This window comes from Peromyscus californicus, unplaced genomic scaffold, assembly GCF_007827085.1.
Source record: "Peromyscus californicus insignis strain IS unplaced genomic scaffold, ASM782708v3 Scaffold_13__1_contigs__length_99412109, whole genome shotgun sequence".
Classification (NCBI taxonomy): Eukaryota; Metazoa; Chordata; class Mammalia; order Rodentia; family Cricetidae; genus Peromyscus; species Peromyscus californicus.
Genome location: NW_026294424.1, coordinates 1,640,285 through 1,655,777, shown reverse-complemented (window position 1 = coordinate 1,655,777; position 15,493 = coordinate 1,640,285). Strand labels below are relative to the sequence as shown.

Sequence of the window (15,493 nt, the reverse complement as noted above, 5' to 3'; positions counted from 1 at the left end):
GCTGGTGTACCTGTGAGCGCACGGGTTCCTTAGCTCTGTGCAGTCCTGTAAGAGCACGTGGAAGGCTTGTTTCAGTTCCCCTGTGGTGTTTTTTTTTTTTTTTCTCCTCTTTTGGACATCTCTTTTTCCTTCCCTGAATTTTTCATCTTTGCTTACAGACCATCTGTTCTTACATGCTGTCTGCTCCTTTTTCCTCCGAGGCCCTTTGCATGTTATTCAGAATTACTTTAAAGTCTCCGTCTGGGTCTAACCCTGATGTCTTCCCTTTGGTATACCTTATATTGTTTTGTTGGGAGCTGGGCTGATGCAGAAGGAACTGGAGCTGGTTCTCAGGAAGCTGGTCTCTGCTTCGGGCTCTCTGTGGGACATCACTTTGCCCTAGGACCTCAGTTCTCTGATGGATCTAAGAAATTTTCTTATTTTCATTTTGTTTAACTGTCTCTGGATTCCAAGTTTCTTATGGGTTGGACCAGAAACTATAAATTTCATTCATTTCTCCCTACATCTTCCTTCCTTCCTTCCTTCCTTCCTTCCTTCCTTCCTTCCTTCCTTCCCTCCCTCCCTCCCTCCCTCCCTCCCTCCTTCCTTCCTTCCTTCCTTTCTTCCTTCCTGTATCCTTCCCTCTAACATATCATCCCCATTTCCATTGGGCATCACTTCAGTAATGTGTCCAGGTGGCAGGTAATGGTCTTGCCCTGACTGGAGCGTCTCTTGTTTTGAGGACAGCAGGGTGGGGGTGGTTGGACTGGGCCCTTGGTGGCGAGGCCTGATGTCCCAGAGTCTGCCCATTCAGAGACCTCACTTGCTTGTCCTATGTTGCTTTTGGACATAGCAGGATGATCAGGTCAGTACCAATTCCCATTATGAACTGTGTTACCTAGCACTTGGCTGGCGTGTGCCTCAGTTTCCTCACCTGTAACAAGGATGACAGAATTGACTCTGTATAGGAGGGACGATTAGCTATGAGGCTGAGCCATCCATCTCAAAGTGTGGCGCTGCCCTTGCTCCAGAGTTACCGGCCTGTGGGGGTGCAGTGCACATTGCCTCCTGCCTCTTGTCCTCTGCCGTGTGCTTCAGGCTCTGGGGTGAGACCCTGGGATGCCTTTGGAAATAGCACCCATGGGCTGCATGGGGGTTAGCATGCTGTGGTTCACAGGTGCACAGGTGAGGTCCTGCATTCTCAAGAGGCCAGGACTGGAGCAAGGCTGTACAGTGTGGCCCTCTGGGGGCATCGTTTGCGAGTTGATTGGAGATGCTGTTCAGGCCTCAAGGATGGTGAGACTCTGCCCAGAACATCTTCCAGGTGATTCTGAGGTAGTTTCAGTGGAGTTAATGATAGGCCAGACTTGTGAGGGGTAGGCCTTCTGAGGGTGAGGCAAGTGTTTAGTCCTGGGGTGCCCAGGCTAGGGGGACACTTACTGTGTGTTTACTCGGCCTCTCTTCTCCCCTTGCAGAATCGCAAGTGATGGTGTTCCCAGAGGACAAGCGGAGCCCTGCGCGACTGGTTAGCACAGCGGAGCTGGCGGCTGTGCTCGCTGGTGGGCGGGCGTGAACCTCAGGACCTCAGCGTCTCACCCCAAGAGGAAACATGTCTAAAAAGGGACGCAGCAAGGGTGAGAAGCCCGAGGCGGAGACGGACTCTGTGCAGATGGCCAATGAAGAGCTGCGGGCCAAGCTAACCAACATCCAGATAGAGTTCCAGCAGGAGAAGAGCAAGGTGGGGCGGGGCCTCTGGTGCCATCCCAGATTGGGCTGTGAGCACTGGACTGTGAGCACTGGGCTGTGAAGCGTGTATTAGTGGGTCTCGGAACCTCGGCTGCCCCTCTGGAGAACAGGAGGCAGTTGTACAAACTGGTAGCATTTTTTTTTTTAAAACCACATGCTGCCTGTGACTTGATGGGGCTGCAAGATTCTTTATGTTCTAACTTCCCTTTCCTGCAAGATGGGGTGGTGGTGGTCACAGTAGGGGTTATAGCAAGTCCTCTGGGAAGAGCCTGCCTGTTGGGAGACTCCAGCTTTCCGAGTCACAGACTCGGTGGCCTCCCTCCTCCGTTCAGCCAGACTGGCTTCCCGATCTTGGTGATGTCACTGACTTAAGTCACTGCTGAGTGACTTAAAGTCTCCCAACCCTTGTTCTGAGCTTGCAGGTGATGTACGAGTTCAAGGCTGTCCTAAATGTCTGCTCTAACAGCTACAGGGGAAAGCCCCGCTGCCGTAGCCTTTGCTGTGGCTGTGGTTGTGACATGGGAGGGTCTGAGGTCCCTCATGGCAGGGAAGTCACAGCTGCACGATGGATCCTTGGGGAGCTGGTCACGTCACCTTCACAATCGGAAACAGAGCAGTTAGTATGGGCCAGTGTCCAGCTTGCTTCCTCCACTTTTATGCAGTCCTGGACACCCTGCCCAGGGTGCTCCCCACTGCAGAAGGGTCTTCCCATATCAATTAAAGTAATTAAGATAATCCCTCCCAGACATGCCCAGAGGCCCATCTTCACATGACTCTAACATCTGCCAGGTTGGCAGCTAACACTAACCATCACAGATGGGATTTGGACCTGATATAATGTCCTCCGTTTATACTAATCTCCTTATTATAGGTCCTGTCACCAATCTAATGCTATAGTAACACCCCAGTATTTAGAACTTCAGCTTATCTGTTCTGGGAGACATTACTGAGCCCCCAAACCAGGTTCTGGTCTAGCAGGTGCTACAGTGTGGATTACAGGCCCTTGGGAATCTCCTATCACCAGGCTGCCTCTTAGCTCTGGGACTTGGGAATCTCCACCTAGCCATGTCCTGACTGCAGTCTCCTCCATGCCTCCCCCTGTAGTCCCCATAGGACTTTGCCTGTCTGGTCACTGGGACAAGTTCTGTTCTCAGGGAACTCAGTAGAGCATTCCCCAGACTACCCATGAAAAGCACAAATGTGGAGTTCCCACTATCATTTAGGCAGCATGGAACATGATATCACACTAACCAGCCAGAGCATGTTAATGGTGTCCTTAGCAGAGGGCAAGCATTAAAGGCTTCAGGGTGAAGAAGAATGTGGGGCAAGTGTTCGTTCCACCAGTCACCCAATGAGGGACCTGCACGTGCCTGTTGTGAGCTGGGTGACATGCATTTGCCATGAGGTGGTTTGGAAGCAGCCCCTTCCCTCAACTGGTGGTGTAGAGACATGCAGGAGCTAGAGGTGCCGTGGTGCTTGGCACATCAGATGTCTCAGCACATGCAGGGCAAGCTGGGCCTGTGAAGGCTTCTGGAGACCACCTTAGAGCTGGCCCCAAGGATTTTGCTGGCTGGAGAGGAAGCAAATAGATTCACACAGCTCAAGTGTTCAACATCCCCTGTGAACAACCTCAATGCCAGTTGGGGACAGGGTGAGATGGACATCTGGCTGGCAGGGTAGAACTCTAAGCCTGAAAAGGCCCCAAGTCTGAGGTCATGTGGGGAGCAGGGGTAGTAGAGGAGAAGCCATGCAGGTTCTGGCTGTAGCTTGCTGGTGATTTCTTAGATCTCATAGCAACCAGTCTATGATATCCACCCTGAGTCAGACACTGACCCTACCCTCAAGGGGCCGGATGGCCTTGGTGGGGTGCGAGTCTTGCTCCCAGACCTTGAGTGTCACGATTCTGGAATCTTACAGTAGCTGCTGTCACAGATCCCAGGCCTTGGATGTTGGGACCCTTAGCTCTTTGGGCTGGACAGTTCCCGGAACTCTGCCAGCAGCTAGGAACTGCAGTCTCTGGCCTTTGGCTCCTGAAGCCTGTCACCTTCTGCTGTCTTGACTCTCCTGCTTCTCTGGGCTTCCACTGTCTCGAGCTGTCTCCTGCCTCTGCTCCCTACAGTCTTTGCCCTGACGGTCACTCTCTGTGACTCTGCTGGCTTCTTGATTCTGGTGCTGCCTTTGACACCACCCAGGCAGCAGCTGCCACCACTTCTGCGGCCGCCCTTACCAGCTCAGCCTGCCCTACCTGTGGTGAAGTGCGAGGCAGACCAGACTTCTCAGGAGAACCTCTTAGAACACCAGGGGGCAGTACAGGAGGGTGTGTCCTGCTGGGTCAGAAAGTGGAAGGTACAGCCTGGTTGTGTCCTGGAGGGGGCATGGCAGGCAGTGGCATGCAAATATGGTATTAATAATTTCTACCAATCACAGCACAACCTCCAGGTCTACCAAGGTCCAATTATAGGCTTTTCACTGCATCAGTAACAAGCGTTCTTGTGTGAAGGAAGTGCCTTCCTCCAATGAGACAGCTGCAGGGTGAGCCAGGTCCTCTAGAGTTCACAAAGCCCTGGGGCTGAAGCTCCTTGTGTTAGTTACTCTTCTCACTGCTGGGACAACAAAGATTCTGACAGAAACAGCCTAGGGTTGGGTAGCTTTATGGAGGGCAGGTTTTTTCTGACCCACCTTTTCAGAGGACCCATCCCTCATGGCAGGGGAGGTGTGGCAGAGCAGAGCCGACAGTTCCTGTCAGGGAAGCAGAAAAAGGAGGCTTGCCAGAGCCTGGCTGGAGTTCTCCCTTTCCCTCTTACTCCTTCTGGGCCCCCAGCCTATAGGAGGGTGCCCCCAGCCCATAGGAGGGTGCCCCCAGCCCCCAGGAGTGTGCCCCCAGCTGCTGGGTGGGTCTTTCTCCCTTAGGGAATCCTCTCCAGAGACACCAGTACTGGCACCTTCCAGAATCCTTATCCTAATTCCAGTTAAGTTGATGGTGAAGCCTACCCTTTGTCAACTTGACACCCAGACACCTCTCTTTAAACCATAACATTCTACCCTGGACCCCAAAAGGTTTATTTATGTCCATCTCAGAATGCGAAATGCAGTCTATGTCCACGAGTCCCCAGAATCATAACACTTTCAACATTGTTCAAGGTTCAAAGTCTCTGCTGAGACTTGAGGCAATCTCTTAGCTATGAAACCTTGTAAAAAATAAAACAAACTTACATGTTTCCAAAACATAATGGACCAGGGCCATGAAAGGAGCTGTGGGAACAAAGCAAAACAGACTGAACCTCTGAAGGGCAAACATGAAATCCTGTAACTCCATGTCTAGCACTTGGTGTCATGGTATGAGCTCTGAGGACCTTGGGCAAGCCTCCCCATCCCCCCTGTCATCCGTAGCCCTGAGAGATGTGTCCTGGGGTGGCCTCCCTTGTTGTCTGCAGCTTTTCTCAGCAGATGTCCTCCATTCCTGGCAATCTTCAACATCCTGATATCTGTATTGTGGCTCAGGCTTCACCCTCAAGCATCACACATTGCTGGCATAGTGGTTTCTTGAAGGGACACTCATCTACCACACGTTGCCTGGCTTCTCAGACTTCTCTTACAAATCTGGGTAGACACCTACCATGACCCTATAACTCTTGTATTCTACATGCCTGTAAGACCAACGCCAATGGACAATGCCTAGGTCAGCATCTAGTTAAGAGCAGACTTGGAGCCATGGCTGCCGTAGTCCCTCAGTCAGTGCCTGGACAGCTGAGCCTAGGAAAGCACTTCCCTTCACAGCTGTGTGTGAGCAGGTTCCCCAGCTCTTGGGTCTTCTCCAGGGAAAGAAAGTCTTTCAAATGAGTTCAGATTTCAAAACCCAGAGGCCATTACTGGTGGAGTCTGACAAACTCCCTCTTTACACGATGCTAAGTGCTCCATTTCTCATTAATGGTAGCCCTCTCTAACTACCGTACCCTCCTTGTCTACAAAGTTCAGCTGCCTCCTTTTCTTCCCAAACAGCTTGCTTTTTACATTTTTCTCTGATTCTTGCTCCCCATTTCCATAGAAAACCAGAAATTGCCAGGGTGTATCTTGAATGACCCGCAGGCCAGGGCCCAACACAGTTCTTGTTCCTGTCTGAAGTCTCCTGAGCGCACTCTTCACTGCCTGCTCTGTCCCGAGCTCCCACCGGAATCACCCACCGAGCTCTGCTTGCAGCAGCCTAGGGCTTCTCTAGCCCACCTTCCAAACTCTTCCACATTCCTCCCACAAACCAGTCCAAGACCTAAGAACTACGTAATCAGGTTTAGTCACAGCAATGACCCTGCTTCTTCTGTCAGTTTTATGTGTTAGTTTTTTTTTTTTACAATTATGACAACATTGGACAGAAACCACTGAAGAGAGGAAAATATTATTTGACCCTCATGGCTTTAGAGAATTTCGTATATCATGGCAGGGAAGGTGTAGCTGAGCAGAGTGGCAACCTGATGTGGCAGCCAGGAAGCAAAGAAAGACATGATGCTCAGGTGGCATTCTCCTGCCCCGCTTCTATTCTATCCTGGTCCATAGCCTATGGGATGGCACCACATTCAGGGCTGTCTTTCTCCCCTCATTTAATTCTCTTTGGAAATACTGTCACAGTCACCATCTTTGAGAGGATTCTAAACCGGGTCTGTGAAGCCTGGCATCACACAGTTGTCTGAGGCAGACATGACTGGGACAGGAGTCCTAACTCAGTGGCAGTGTTCTTTGCATGTGGAGTGTGTTGTCCTTAAGGCATCTGTGGACTGTATAATAGGAGTCTTGATGTTCTAGCACTAAATTCGCCTGAACTCCAGCTCTAGTCCTGGGGGGAGGTGACCAGTGACGCTGGCATCACGTGCTGTGTCTGTGGTTGCCTGTGATGTTGGGTGACACTGGTCCCATGCATCTGCCTCGGAGTTGTCATTTTGCATCTTTCCTGGCTGTTAAAGGATGGATGTGCCGGTACCGAGATGATGCCATAAAACTCACCTAAAATTAATTCCCCCTAGTTGTTGGTAAATCGCGTGGTCTGGGGAAAACATTGCTGTTTCCTTCTGACGTCTGGTCCACCAGAGGCAGTTTGCCAGCATGCTCAGGCTGAGCAGAGGTCCTGGGGCCAGAGAGGCTCAACCCTGATAATCAACACACACACACACACACACACACACACACACACACACACACACACACACACACAGAGGATCCCTCTGTGTGTGTGTGGGGTCTTATTCTTAGTCTATTAATAAAGAATTTAAGAACAGACTCAATGGAAGCACAGGGCTGTTTTAAAAGAAAACCCCTACGTCAGCCGAGCAGTAAACTTCATCTGCTGCCAGAAGCAGGAGAATGGTGGAGAGAAGGGCAAAGCCACACTGGTAAGGAGGTCAGACACAAGCTAGCAAATAGCCACATGGTGGGGAGGGAGGGAGTCGAAAAGCCCAAGACATTTCAGGAAAGTGGGCAGACTGGCGTCCCTACAGGGTTGCCAACTATGAGCTTCTGCACTAGGGGTGGGAATTCTGGGAAGGAAAAGGACCGTGTTTCATTAAAAAAACTAATTACTCCATCCATCTCTTTAGCATGGCTTAAGGTGAGGCCACCTTCCATCCTTAGCTGGATGGCAGTAGCCAACCCAGCTGTTATGTCTCCACCCTGCCCCTCCTGGGCGGCTGTGTCCTCTGTGACTCAAGTTCCCTGCCTGGGGACACTGGAAACACTTTACTGTTCAGAATCTTCCTGGCTTTGGTGAGAGATGGTTTCTGTTCTGTTGGTCACTAGTTTCTTGTCCTTCCTCGTACAGTTTAGAACTCAAAGGTCTTCAAGGTTCGGCTCTCCAGGGAAAATCACAAAACACGTTGGGAAGGAAGATCCTGGATGGGGTTTGGGGTGGAGGGCAGGGCTGTGGGTGTGGCCTGCAGAGGGAGCTAGAGGGTGGAGACTGGAAAAGTGTGGGACTGAGGCTACTTACTTACCCCCGAGGGCTCTGACCCCTAACCCCTGCTGCTCCTGTTCTTGCTTGCAGGTGGGCAAGCTGCGGGAGCGTCTTCAGGAGGCCAAGCTGGAGCGCGAGCAGGAGCAGCGGCGCCACACGGCCTACATCTCCGAGCTCAAGGCTAAGCTGCACGAGGAGAAGACGAAGGAGCTGCAGGCGCTGCGCGAGGCGCTCATCCGGCAGCACGAGCAGGAGGCAGCTCGGACGGCCAAGATCAAGGAGGGCGAGCTGCAGCGGCTGCAGGCCACGCTGAATGTGCTGCGCGATGGCGCCGCGGACAAAGTCAAGACTGCATTGTTGGCCGAGGCGCGCGAGGAGGCTCGCAGGACCTTTGATGGCGAGCGCCAGCGGCTGCAGCAGGAGATCCTGGAGTTGAAGGCGGCGCGCAAACAGGCGGAGGAGGCACTCAGCAACTGCATGCAGGCGGACAAGGCCAAGGCCGCGGACCTGCGCGCTGCGTACCAGGCGCACCAGGATGAGGTGCACCGCATCAAACGCGAGTGCGAACGTGACATCCGCAGACTGGTACGTGGCGTCCCTCAGGCACATAGCAGTTTATGTGCTCCAGGCACGGTAGGAGGTACTGGGGTGTCCACAAAGTCCTGGCTGTCCCCGGGGTGCGAGTCGGCTTAGCATGGCAGGTCTCTCCTGTGGTATGGTTCTGGGCAGATCTGCAAACTGTGAGGAGCAGTTTTCTGGTCTCTGTAGTGGGGCTTGTGGATGGGGACTGGGGTGCTGTAAGAGAGGCGCTGCAGAGGCAAGGCTGGAAGTTCAGCCCTTTCATTCATCCGGACAGGGAGTGGACTTTACGTCTGGGTCTTTCCCAGGGAAATGTAAAGTGCAAAAAAAAAAAAAAAAAAAGAATTTTTAAAATGGGGGTGGGGTGAGAGCTGTTAAGTTTAGAAGACAGGCATCTCTGAGGGAGCGAGGAGACCTCATTGAACCGATAGCAGTCACTACCTAGGCCTGTGTTCTAAGTCCTGGTGGGTAAAGGATGGGCTTCCCCAGGCATTGACGCCACTAGGGGTTAAGAGATGAGCTGCCTTCTCAGGAAGGAAAATGGACAGACAGACAGACAACCGACTTGGGTGAAGTGCTTGCTCTGCAAGCCTAAAGACCTTAGTCTTCAGGAACCCTTGGTGGGAGGAGAAAACCGACTCCTGTAAGTGTTCCTCTGACCCTCCACACATGTCGAGTCACATGGACTCCCATATTCAAATACACATATCATATGAACACACAGTGATAATGATGATTACAATAACAATAATAAATATTAAAATTTAACCCCTAAAAAGTCGAGCAAGGAAAATTATAAAGAATAAGAATTGCTGAAGACAAAAACCAATAAAGAAACCAACAAGTTCAGAAAAATAGTTAAAATTGGTAAGTTGATTCAATGCTCCCACTATGGATGACGGGAAAAGTGGGGGGAGGGCCATGGAGAGCGAGTGCTGACCCTGCAGATGCCCTGGGCTGTGTGGACCCGACAGCTGAGATGTGCTTAGAGGAAGTGGCAGCTACCCAGCAAGATCAACACCGTAGGGTAGAATTAAGCCTGTAGCTCATGGTGCTTCCCCACGTGGAAGAGCCTAGACCCGGTGCCCTCACAGGAAAGGCTTCCGAACGTTTATGGAGGAAATAAATGAATCCTAGTTGCACCAGCTCCTTGCCTTGGTGCTGTGAAACCTGACAAAAGGCCCTCAGGAAGGAAGAGCTCATTTGAGTCTCACGGTTTAAGGGTGCAGCCCATCCTGGAGGGGACGGCGTGGGGCAGGAGCAGGGGGCAGCTGCTCGCACACACTGCATTCCCCAGAAACAGGGAGAGATGAATTCCCCAGAAACTAGGGTGGGGGGCTTCCTACTTCAGTTAAACCTCTGGAAACATTCAGAAGTGTGTCTCCCAGGTGATTTTAATCCTGTCAAGTTGACAAAGATTAACCCCCACAGTAGCAAAGACATCCAGGAAATAGAGGAGTAGAGAGGTATTCAAAGTCTTTATGAGGCCAGCACAATCTATAATCCAAAGCCAACGATGTGTGAAGAATTGGGGGGGTGGTGTTATCTTTTAAGAACGTAGCTATAAGAATACTAATTAAGTATTAACAAAGACCAGGGCTATAATGGAAGGCTAAGAATCCTGGGCTAGGTTGAGTTACTTATGCAAATGTAAAGATCAACGTAGTATTTCCTGATGTAAAGCCAGAGAGTATACTTCATTTATTTATTTTTGGTGTTTTGAGACAGGGTCTCACTGCATAGCCTTGGCTGGCCTGGAGCTTGCTCTGTAGACCAAGCTGGCCTCAAACTCCTAGAGGCCACCACAGGCTTAATCTGGCAATGAAAGAAAGGATTAAACCTCACGTGCCGTTTTCCTCGATTCATTCCAAGCATTTTAATATTCATCTTCCCGACACACTCAGCATATCTGAATTAAAATAGAATTGCTCTAATCTGATAAATTGTTCTTTTGAAAATCTGCTAACAATGTTTGTCGTAATGGTGAACCAGCTGAGGCTTCCCACTCAAGTTCAAGCAAGACCACAACAAGTGACTGTTACCAACTCTTCTGTTCAGCTTTGCACTAGCCAGGGGGACAGTGGACAGAAGACTATGGAAGAAGGGGAACCTAGTTATATGGGAATGCTACCATGATGCTGCAGGAGACCTGGGCTGTTTTGTAGCACAGACTGGGTAATGATGGTTCTGGAAGTGAGAAAGCCAAGGTACCACCAAGTTCTGTGTCTGGCAAGCGCCCAGTCTCTGCTCCCAAGAAGATGGCACCCGCACAGCCATGTCCTCAAACAGTGGATGGCACAGAATGACAAAAGGGAGGCACACGGTGGCTTCAGCCACTCCTACAAGGACATTAATCTCATGACTTCTCAGAACTAACAAGCACATTTGTCCAAGCTCTGATACTAAGTAGATACAAAATACCTTTTGTTTCTATGCACAAGCAGTGGACAGCGGGAAAGGGGAACACTTTTAAGCAGCAGAGAAAAGCTGTGTGGGAGTTCTGCCGGGCTCCAGACCCCTGCTGAGAAGAGTTAGCGCTAAGTAAACAGCTTCCATTGATGAGAATGTTGATAAAGTCAATGAAAGTGGCCCAGAATCCAAGCTAACTTTTTCCGTAGGCTATTGTGAGAATTTTCCTCTGGTGTGTGTGTGGGTGGGGTGGGTAGGGTAGGGTGGGGAGGTTGGAGGGCCGGACGATGATGACACTAAGCATTGTCTTACCCTGTCCTCATAAGCTCCCAAATGACAGATCAGTTGGATTCCCCAGCGTTCATCCAGGGAAACCAATGGGTTTGGGTTGTGGTGAGGGTGTGGGTAACGGTAATGCAGCTGTGAAGGAGGGTTTGCCCCCAGCGTGAATGATGGGTTCCCTACGCCTGTGCAGATGGAACCCCTCTCAACACGCCCGAAGCCTGTATGTTGTAGCTCCTCCCTGAAGCTCCCGAACCAAGTTCTATTAGGGCAGAATTTTGTGCCCTACTGGGAGGAGTGGCTGGCTATTCAGGGGAGATTCGGTGACTGTCCCTACCTCTCCCACGTGGGGATGTCAGCAGGGAAGCCCAGCTGTGATGTTTGTGAGTAGACACGGTAGATATTGTGAAGATGGCATTTCTGTTTGAAGGGTAGGACTGTGCAGAACAGACATTGGCAAGCAGATTCTAAGTCAGATCTAAACATTTAAAGGATTTGGAGTGGCAGGAGTGTGTGTGTGTGTGTGTGTGTGTGTGTGTGTGTGTGTGTGTGTGTGATGTTGGGGGTTAACTTAGGGCTTTGTGCATGCTAGACAAGTATTCCATCCCCAAGTCACACTTCCAGTTTTTGGAGTTACAACCTTGAAGAAGGAAAAATTTGCAGGTGTCATATGCCTTATGACCGAAAGGAAAAGTATCGGCTCAGAACCCCCAAGACCAAGTTCTCAGCACAAAGGAGATTTATTTGCTTCAGAGACAAAGGGTAGGAGATAAGAAACAAAGACAGACTCATGAAATTTAGATCAACTGCTGTGGAGCCTGCATGGGACTGGACTAGGCCCTCTGCATAGTGAGACAGTTGTGTAGCTCCATATGCTGAAGGGGCCCCCAGACAGTAGAATCAGAATCCATCCCTGGTGCATGAGCAGGCTTTTTGGAACCCACTGTTTATGGTGGGACACCTCGTGTAGCCTTGAGGCAGGAGGAGGGGCTTGGATCTGTCTCTACTAAATGTACCTCCCCATGGGCCTCACCGTCTTACGAGGGAATGGGGACATGGGCTGGGAGGGGGAGGCTGGAGGGGCTGGAGGAGGGAAGAGGGGGATCTTTGATTGGTATGTAAAATGAATAAAAAATTTTCTTAATTAAAAAAATTCACCAAAAAGAGAGAGAGAGAGAGAGAGAAAGAGAGAGAGAGAGAGAGAGAGAGAGAGAGAGAGAGAGAGAGAGAGAGACAAAGACAGGAGATAGAGGATGAGGGAGAAGGGGAAGGGAATGAGGGAAAGGGATAGGGATATTTGCCCTGGAGGAACAAAGGACCGCTTCTGGATAGAGAGGAGACAGATGTGACCCACAGGCAAATGACAGTTTATAAAAGTAGGCAAAGGGAGAAACCCTGAGTTAGGATGAGGTGTTTAATTTTAATTGTGCATGTTTATTAGGTGAGCCAAAGGGGGCTTTGATTGCTGGACTTCAATACTTGGATAGCTGGACCTTGGTAGTCGGCCTCAGGAGGAAGTGGCCCAATAAGGAAATAGACCTTGGTGGCTAGCTTTAGGAATGTAATCTAATATTTGCTTGTTTGTTTGTTTATAGCAAAGCAGAAGGAATGGGAGAGAAGGGCGAGGCCTGCCAGAGCCAGGTTCGCCATGCTCGAGCTGGCCAGAGTCCCTTCATGACCAGGTCACGGCAATTGAAACAGTGAGGCTGAGGATGAAGGCAGGTCTAGAAACAGCCCTGTAAATACATGATCACTTGACCTAGGAACAGGCCAGCTCTGTGGTGTAGTGGGAACAGGATGGCATTTTAATACACAACACTCGGACGGTGGGGTGTCTCTATGGAATTGTTTCTACTATGACATATTTATAGAGGAGAAGATGATTCCTATAGCCTCTGGGGTGGCTCAGTTAAAAAACCCAGTGGTCCCAGGAAATCGTCAGACTCTGTATCTCACACACGGGAGCGTTGCGAAGCAAAGCAAACAGAGCAAGCCTGTCGGTGTGGGAATCCCAGCCCCAGCCCTGACACTCTTTGAAAAGGGGAGGGCGAGGTCAGCATGCTTTCCAAGGAATGGAAGCTAAGCCGGCAAGAAAGCTGTTCAGGCAAAAAGGGACGAATGCCCAGGAAGAGGTGCTTAAGGATGGTCTGTGGCCCTTAATTTAAACCTCAAAGGACTGCTTACATAAAGCATTGCGGTGTGTGCTGTGCAGGGGGGAAAATGTGTGGCCCAGGGATGGGTGAGACCTGGGCCGTTAATGGATTCGCACTCCTGGAAATCCTCCCATCTCACCTGAGGCGTGACACTGAGTGGATCCGGGACAGACAACAACCAACGAAAGAGGGCTCAGCTGAAAGCTGATTCAAGAACTAAGTGGCCATACTAGAATGTCTGTTTATGCTTGAGGAAGATAGGAAGGAAGTGCCATAGAAGATCAGGTGGGACAAGTCGAAGGGAGATGGCAGGGTAAACAGATCACATCAGCATTTGAGACATGGCAGGGTAAACAGATCACATCAGCAGTTACGTTGAGCACAGAGGGGCCAACCCTATTAAAGGAGACCTTCCTACAGGGCAAAGAAAAAGTGTCGTGCAAATAGGGAATTAGCACTAATGTGAGCAATGGTATCGTCAGTTACAGGAATATTACGCAGCAATGAAGAAGAATGCATTTCTGATGTGTACTAGAACTTGGGTAGACTCAGACATGCGCCAGGAGAAAAAAAGCCAACCCAAAGATGAGGTTGAAGAAAGACCAAGAGGGAGAAGGGAACAGAGGATGGTGGCACTGGAGGATGAAGTGAGTGGAGGCTGCCAAAGGCTGCCAGCAGGGTGGGGCTGTGAAGAAGGGCCCAAAGAGCTCCCCTAGGTGTTTGATAATGTTTTCTTGTTGCCCCTGGTGGGTACACCACTCACAGATATCCAAGGCAGTCCCAGCCGGTACAGTGCTTATATCTGAGCCATGTCCTCACTTGGCATGTTTTGGGGTGACTGGGATCAAATCAGAGCCGACGGTATAGAAATGCACCCTGCAAGACCTTCTTTCGAGGGCTCTCACTCTCTGTACAACTGCACCGCCCCGTGCAGACTGAGTGCAGTACCTGGAGCTTTGCGGCCTCCTGCATTCATTGGACCTCCGGCAAGAAGTTCAGTGGTAACGGTAAGGAAATGCACACACAGCAGGATTTTTGAGGAGCAGATATAACACTCTGCTGCCTTCTGTGCTGATTTTGAGCCAATCAAGAATCAATCAAGTGTTTGTTGGCAGAGGAGGAAGTAACAGATTACCTTCATCATCAGCAAAGCGAGGCTGGAGAGTACGCAGTCTGGTAAAAGCCAGGACGGCTTTTAACTTCTCGTCCCTGTTCGGACTGCAGCACCCCACTTGACAGAAAACCTGAACCTGCAGGTTGCCCAAGGCCAGTCTCCCTCTGGCCTGGAAGATGAGGAGAAGATAAAGGTAAAGCCGTTCATGCTCCGACTTCCATCCCTTGGCTCTACGGAGTTGAGTCACATCAAGGGGTGTCAAGGGAAGTCGTGTCCTCACCCCAGGAAGCCCAAAGGTGGTGTCCAGGTGTCCCCCCACCCCAAACATAGGCATTTGTTTGCAGGGGCCAGAGTCCAGCAGTGAGTTAGTTAAGCAGATGTAGATATTGACATGCTCTGCTCAGAAAAACCAGAGTAGCTTTTTGTACTGCTGGCTGTGGGAAACAGAAAGGTAGGGCCTGGGCTACCCTTGTCCATGTGATCCCTCTTAACCTTTAGTTGGTATCACTGTTACTAGGGGGACAGGATGGCTTTGGGAAATGTAACCCAGTGACCTTTGGTCTCCGGGCAGAGGCTCGGAGGGTGTTGAGTGCTGCTGGATTGGGCTGGTCACCCTAGCAAACACGTGGGAGTCACCATCCCACTGACCCCCTCCCTTAGCTGAGCACCTGGAAGGTCTCAGGAGGCAAGGAACAGCAGCCAGCAGCAGCAGGGGCCGACACCAACTGATGCTTGTGGCACCTACCTGTTGTCCCAGTGAGAGGGCCACCAGGTGCATACATGACGCCTAATGAATGGCCTTAGGGACTTTGTACTGGCTCTTCCATGTCCTCTGGTCAGGAGTGTTCATCCCCAGGCCTATCATTGCTGCTCTTTTCTCCCTGGGAAACTCCCATGCCAGGCTCCCTCTGAGGGAGACTTCATACCCTGGGTCTTCTCTGTGGGGCTGATTGTCTCAGCACCCCACCTAGACCAGACCCAAGCCACCTAGTCACCCAGGCTCTTTCCCATCTTCACTGTGGTGGTTTTTCTTTTTTCTTCCTTCTTTTTTTTTTCCAGACAGGGTTTCTCTGTGTAGTTTTGATGCCTGTCCTGGAACTCACTCTGTAGACGAGGCTGGCCTCGAACTCACAGAGATCTGCCTGCCTCTGCCTCCCGAGTGCCGGGATTAAAGGCGTGCACTACCACCGCCGCCCAGCCACTGTGGTATTTTTCACCTAAAATATTTGCCCACTTCCCAATTGCTATTTTGCTGTTGCCGATCTGCTGTTTAGGACACAAGCTCTATGAATCCAG

The 15,493-nt window shown here is 50.8% G+C and overlaps 1 protein-coding gene across 8 annotated transcripts in view; it reads left to right on the top strand.

The window, feature by feature from the left end:
- The window catches only part of Jakmip1 (janus kinase and microtubule interacting protein 1), a 123,088-nt gene that overhangs the window by 57,849 nt on the left and 49,746 nt on the right, over positions 1-15,493 (top strand). For all 8 annotated transcript variants that reach the window (XM_052736082.1, XM_052736077.1, XM_052736075.1 and 5 more), the window contains exons 2-3: positions 1,455-1,717; positions 7,751-8,245. In XM_052736082.1, the coding sequence (XP_052592042.1) occupies positions 1,589-1,717; positions 7,751-8,245 (624 nt within the window). In that variant the 5' untranslated portion in view covers positions 1,455-1,588. The remainder of the gene's footprint in view (positions 1-1,454; positions 1,718-7,750; positions 8,246-15,493) is intronic.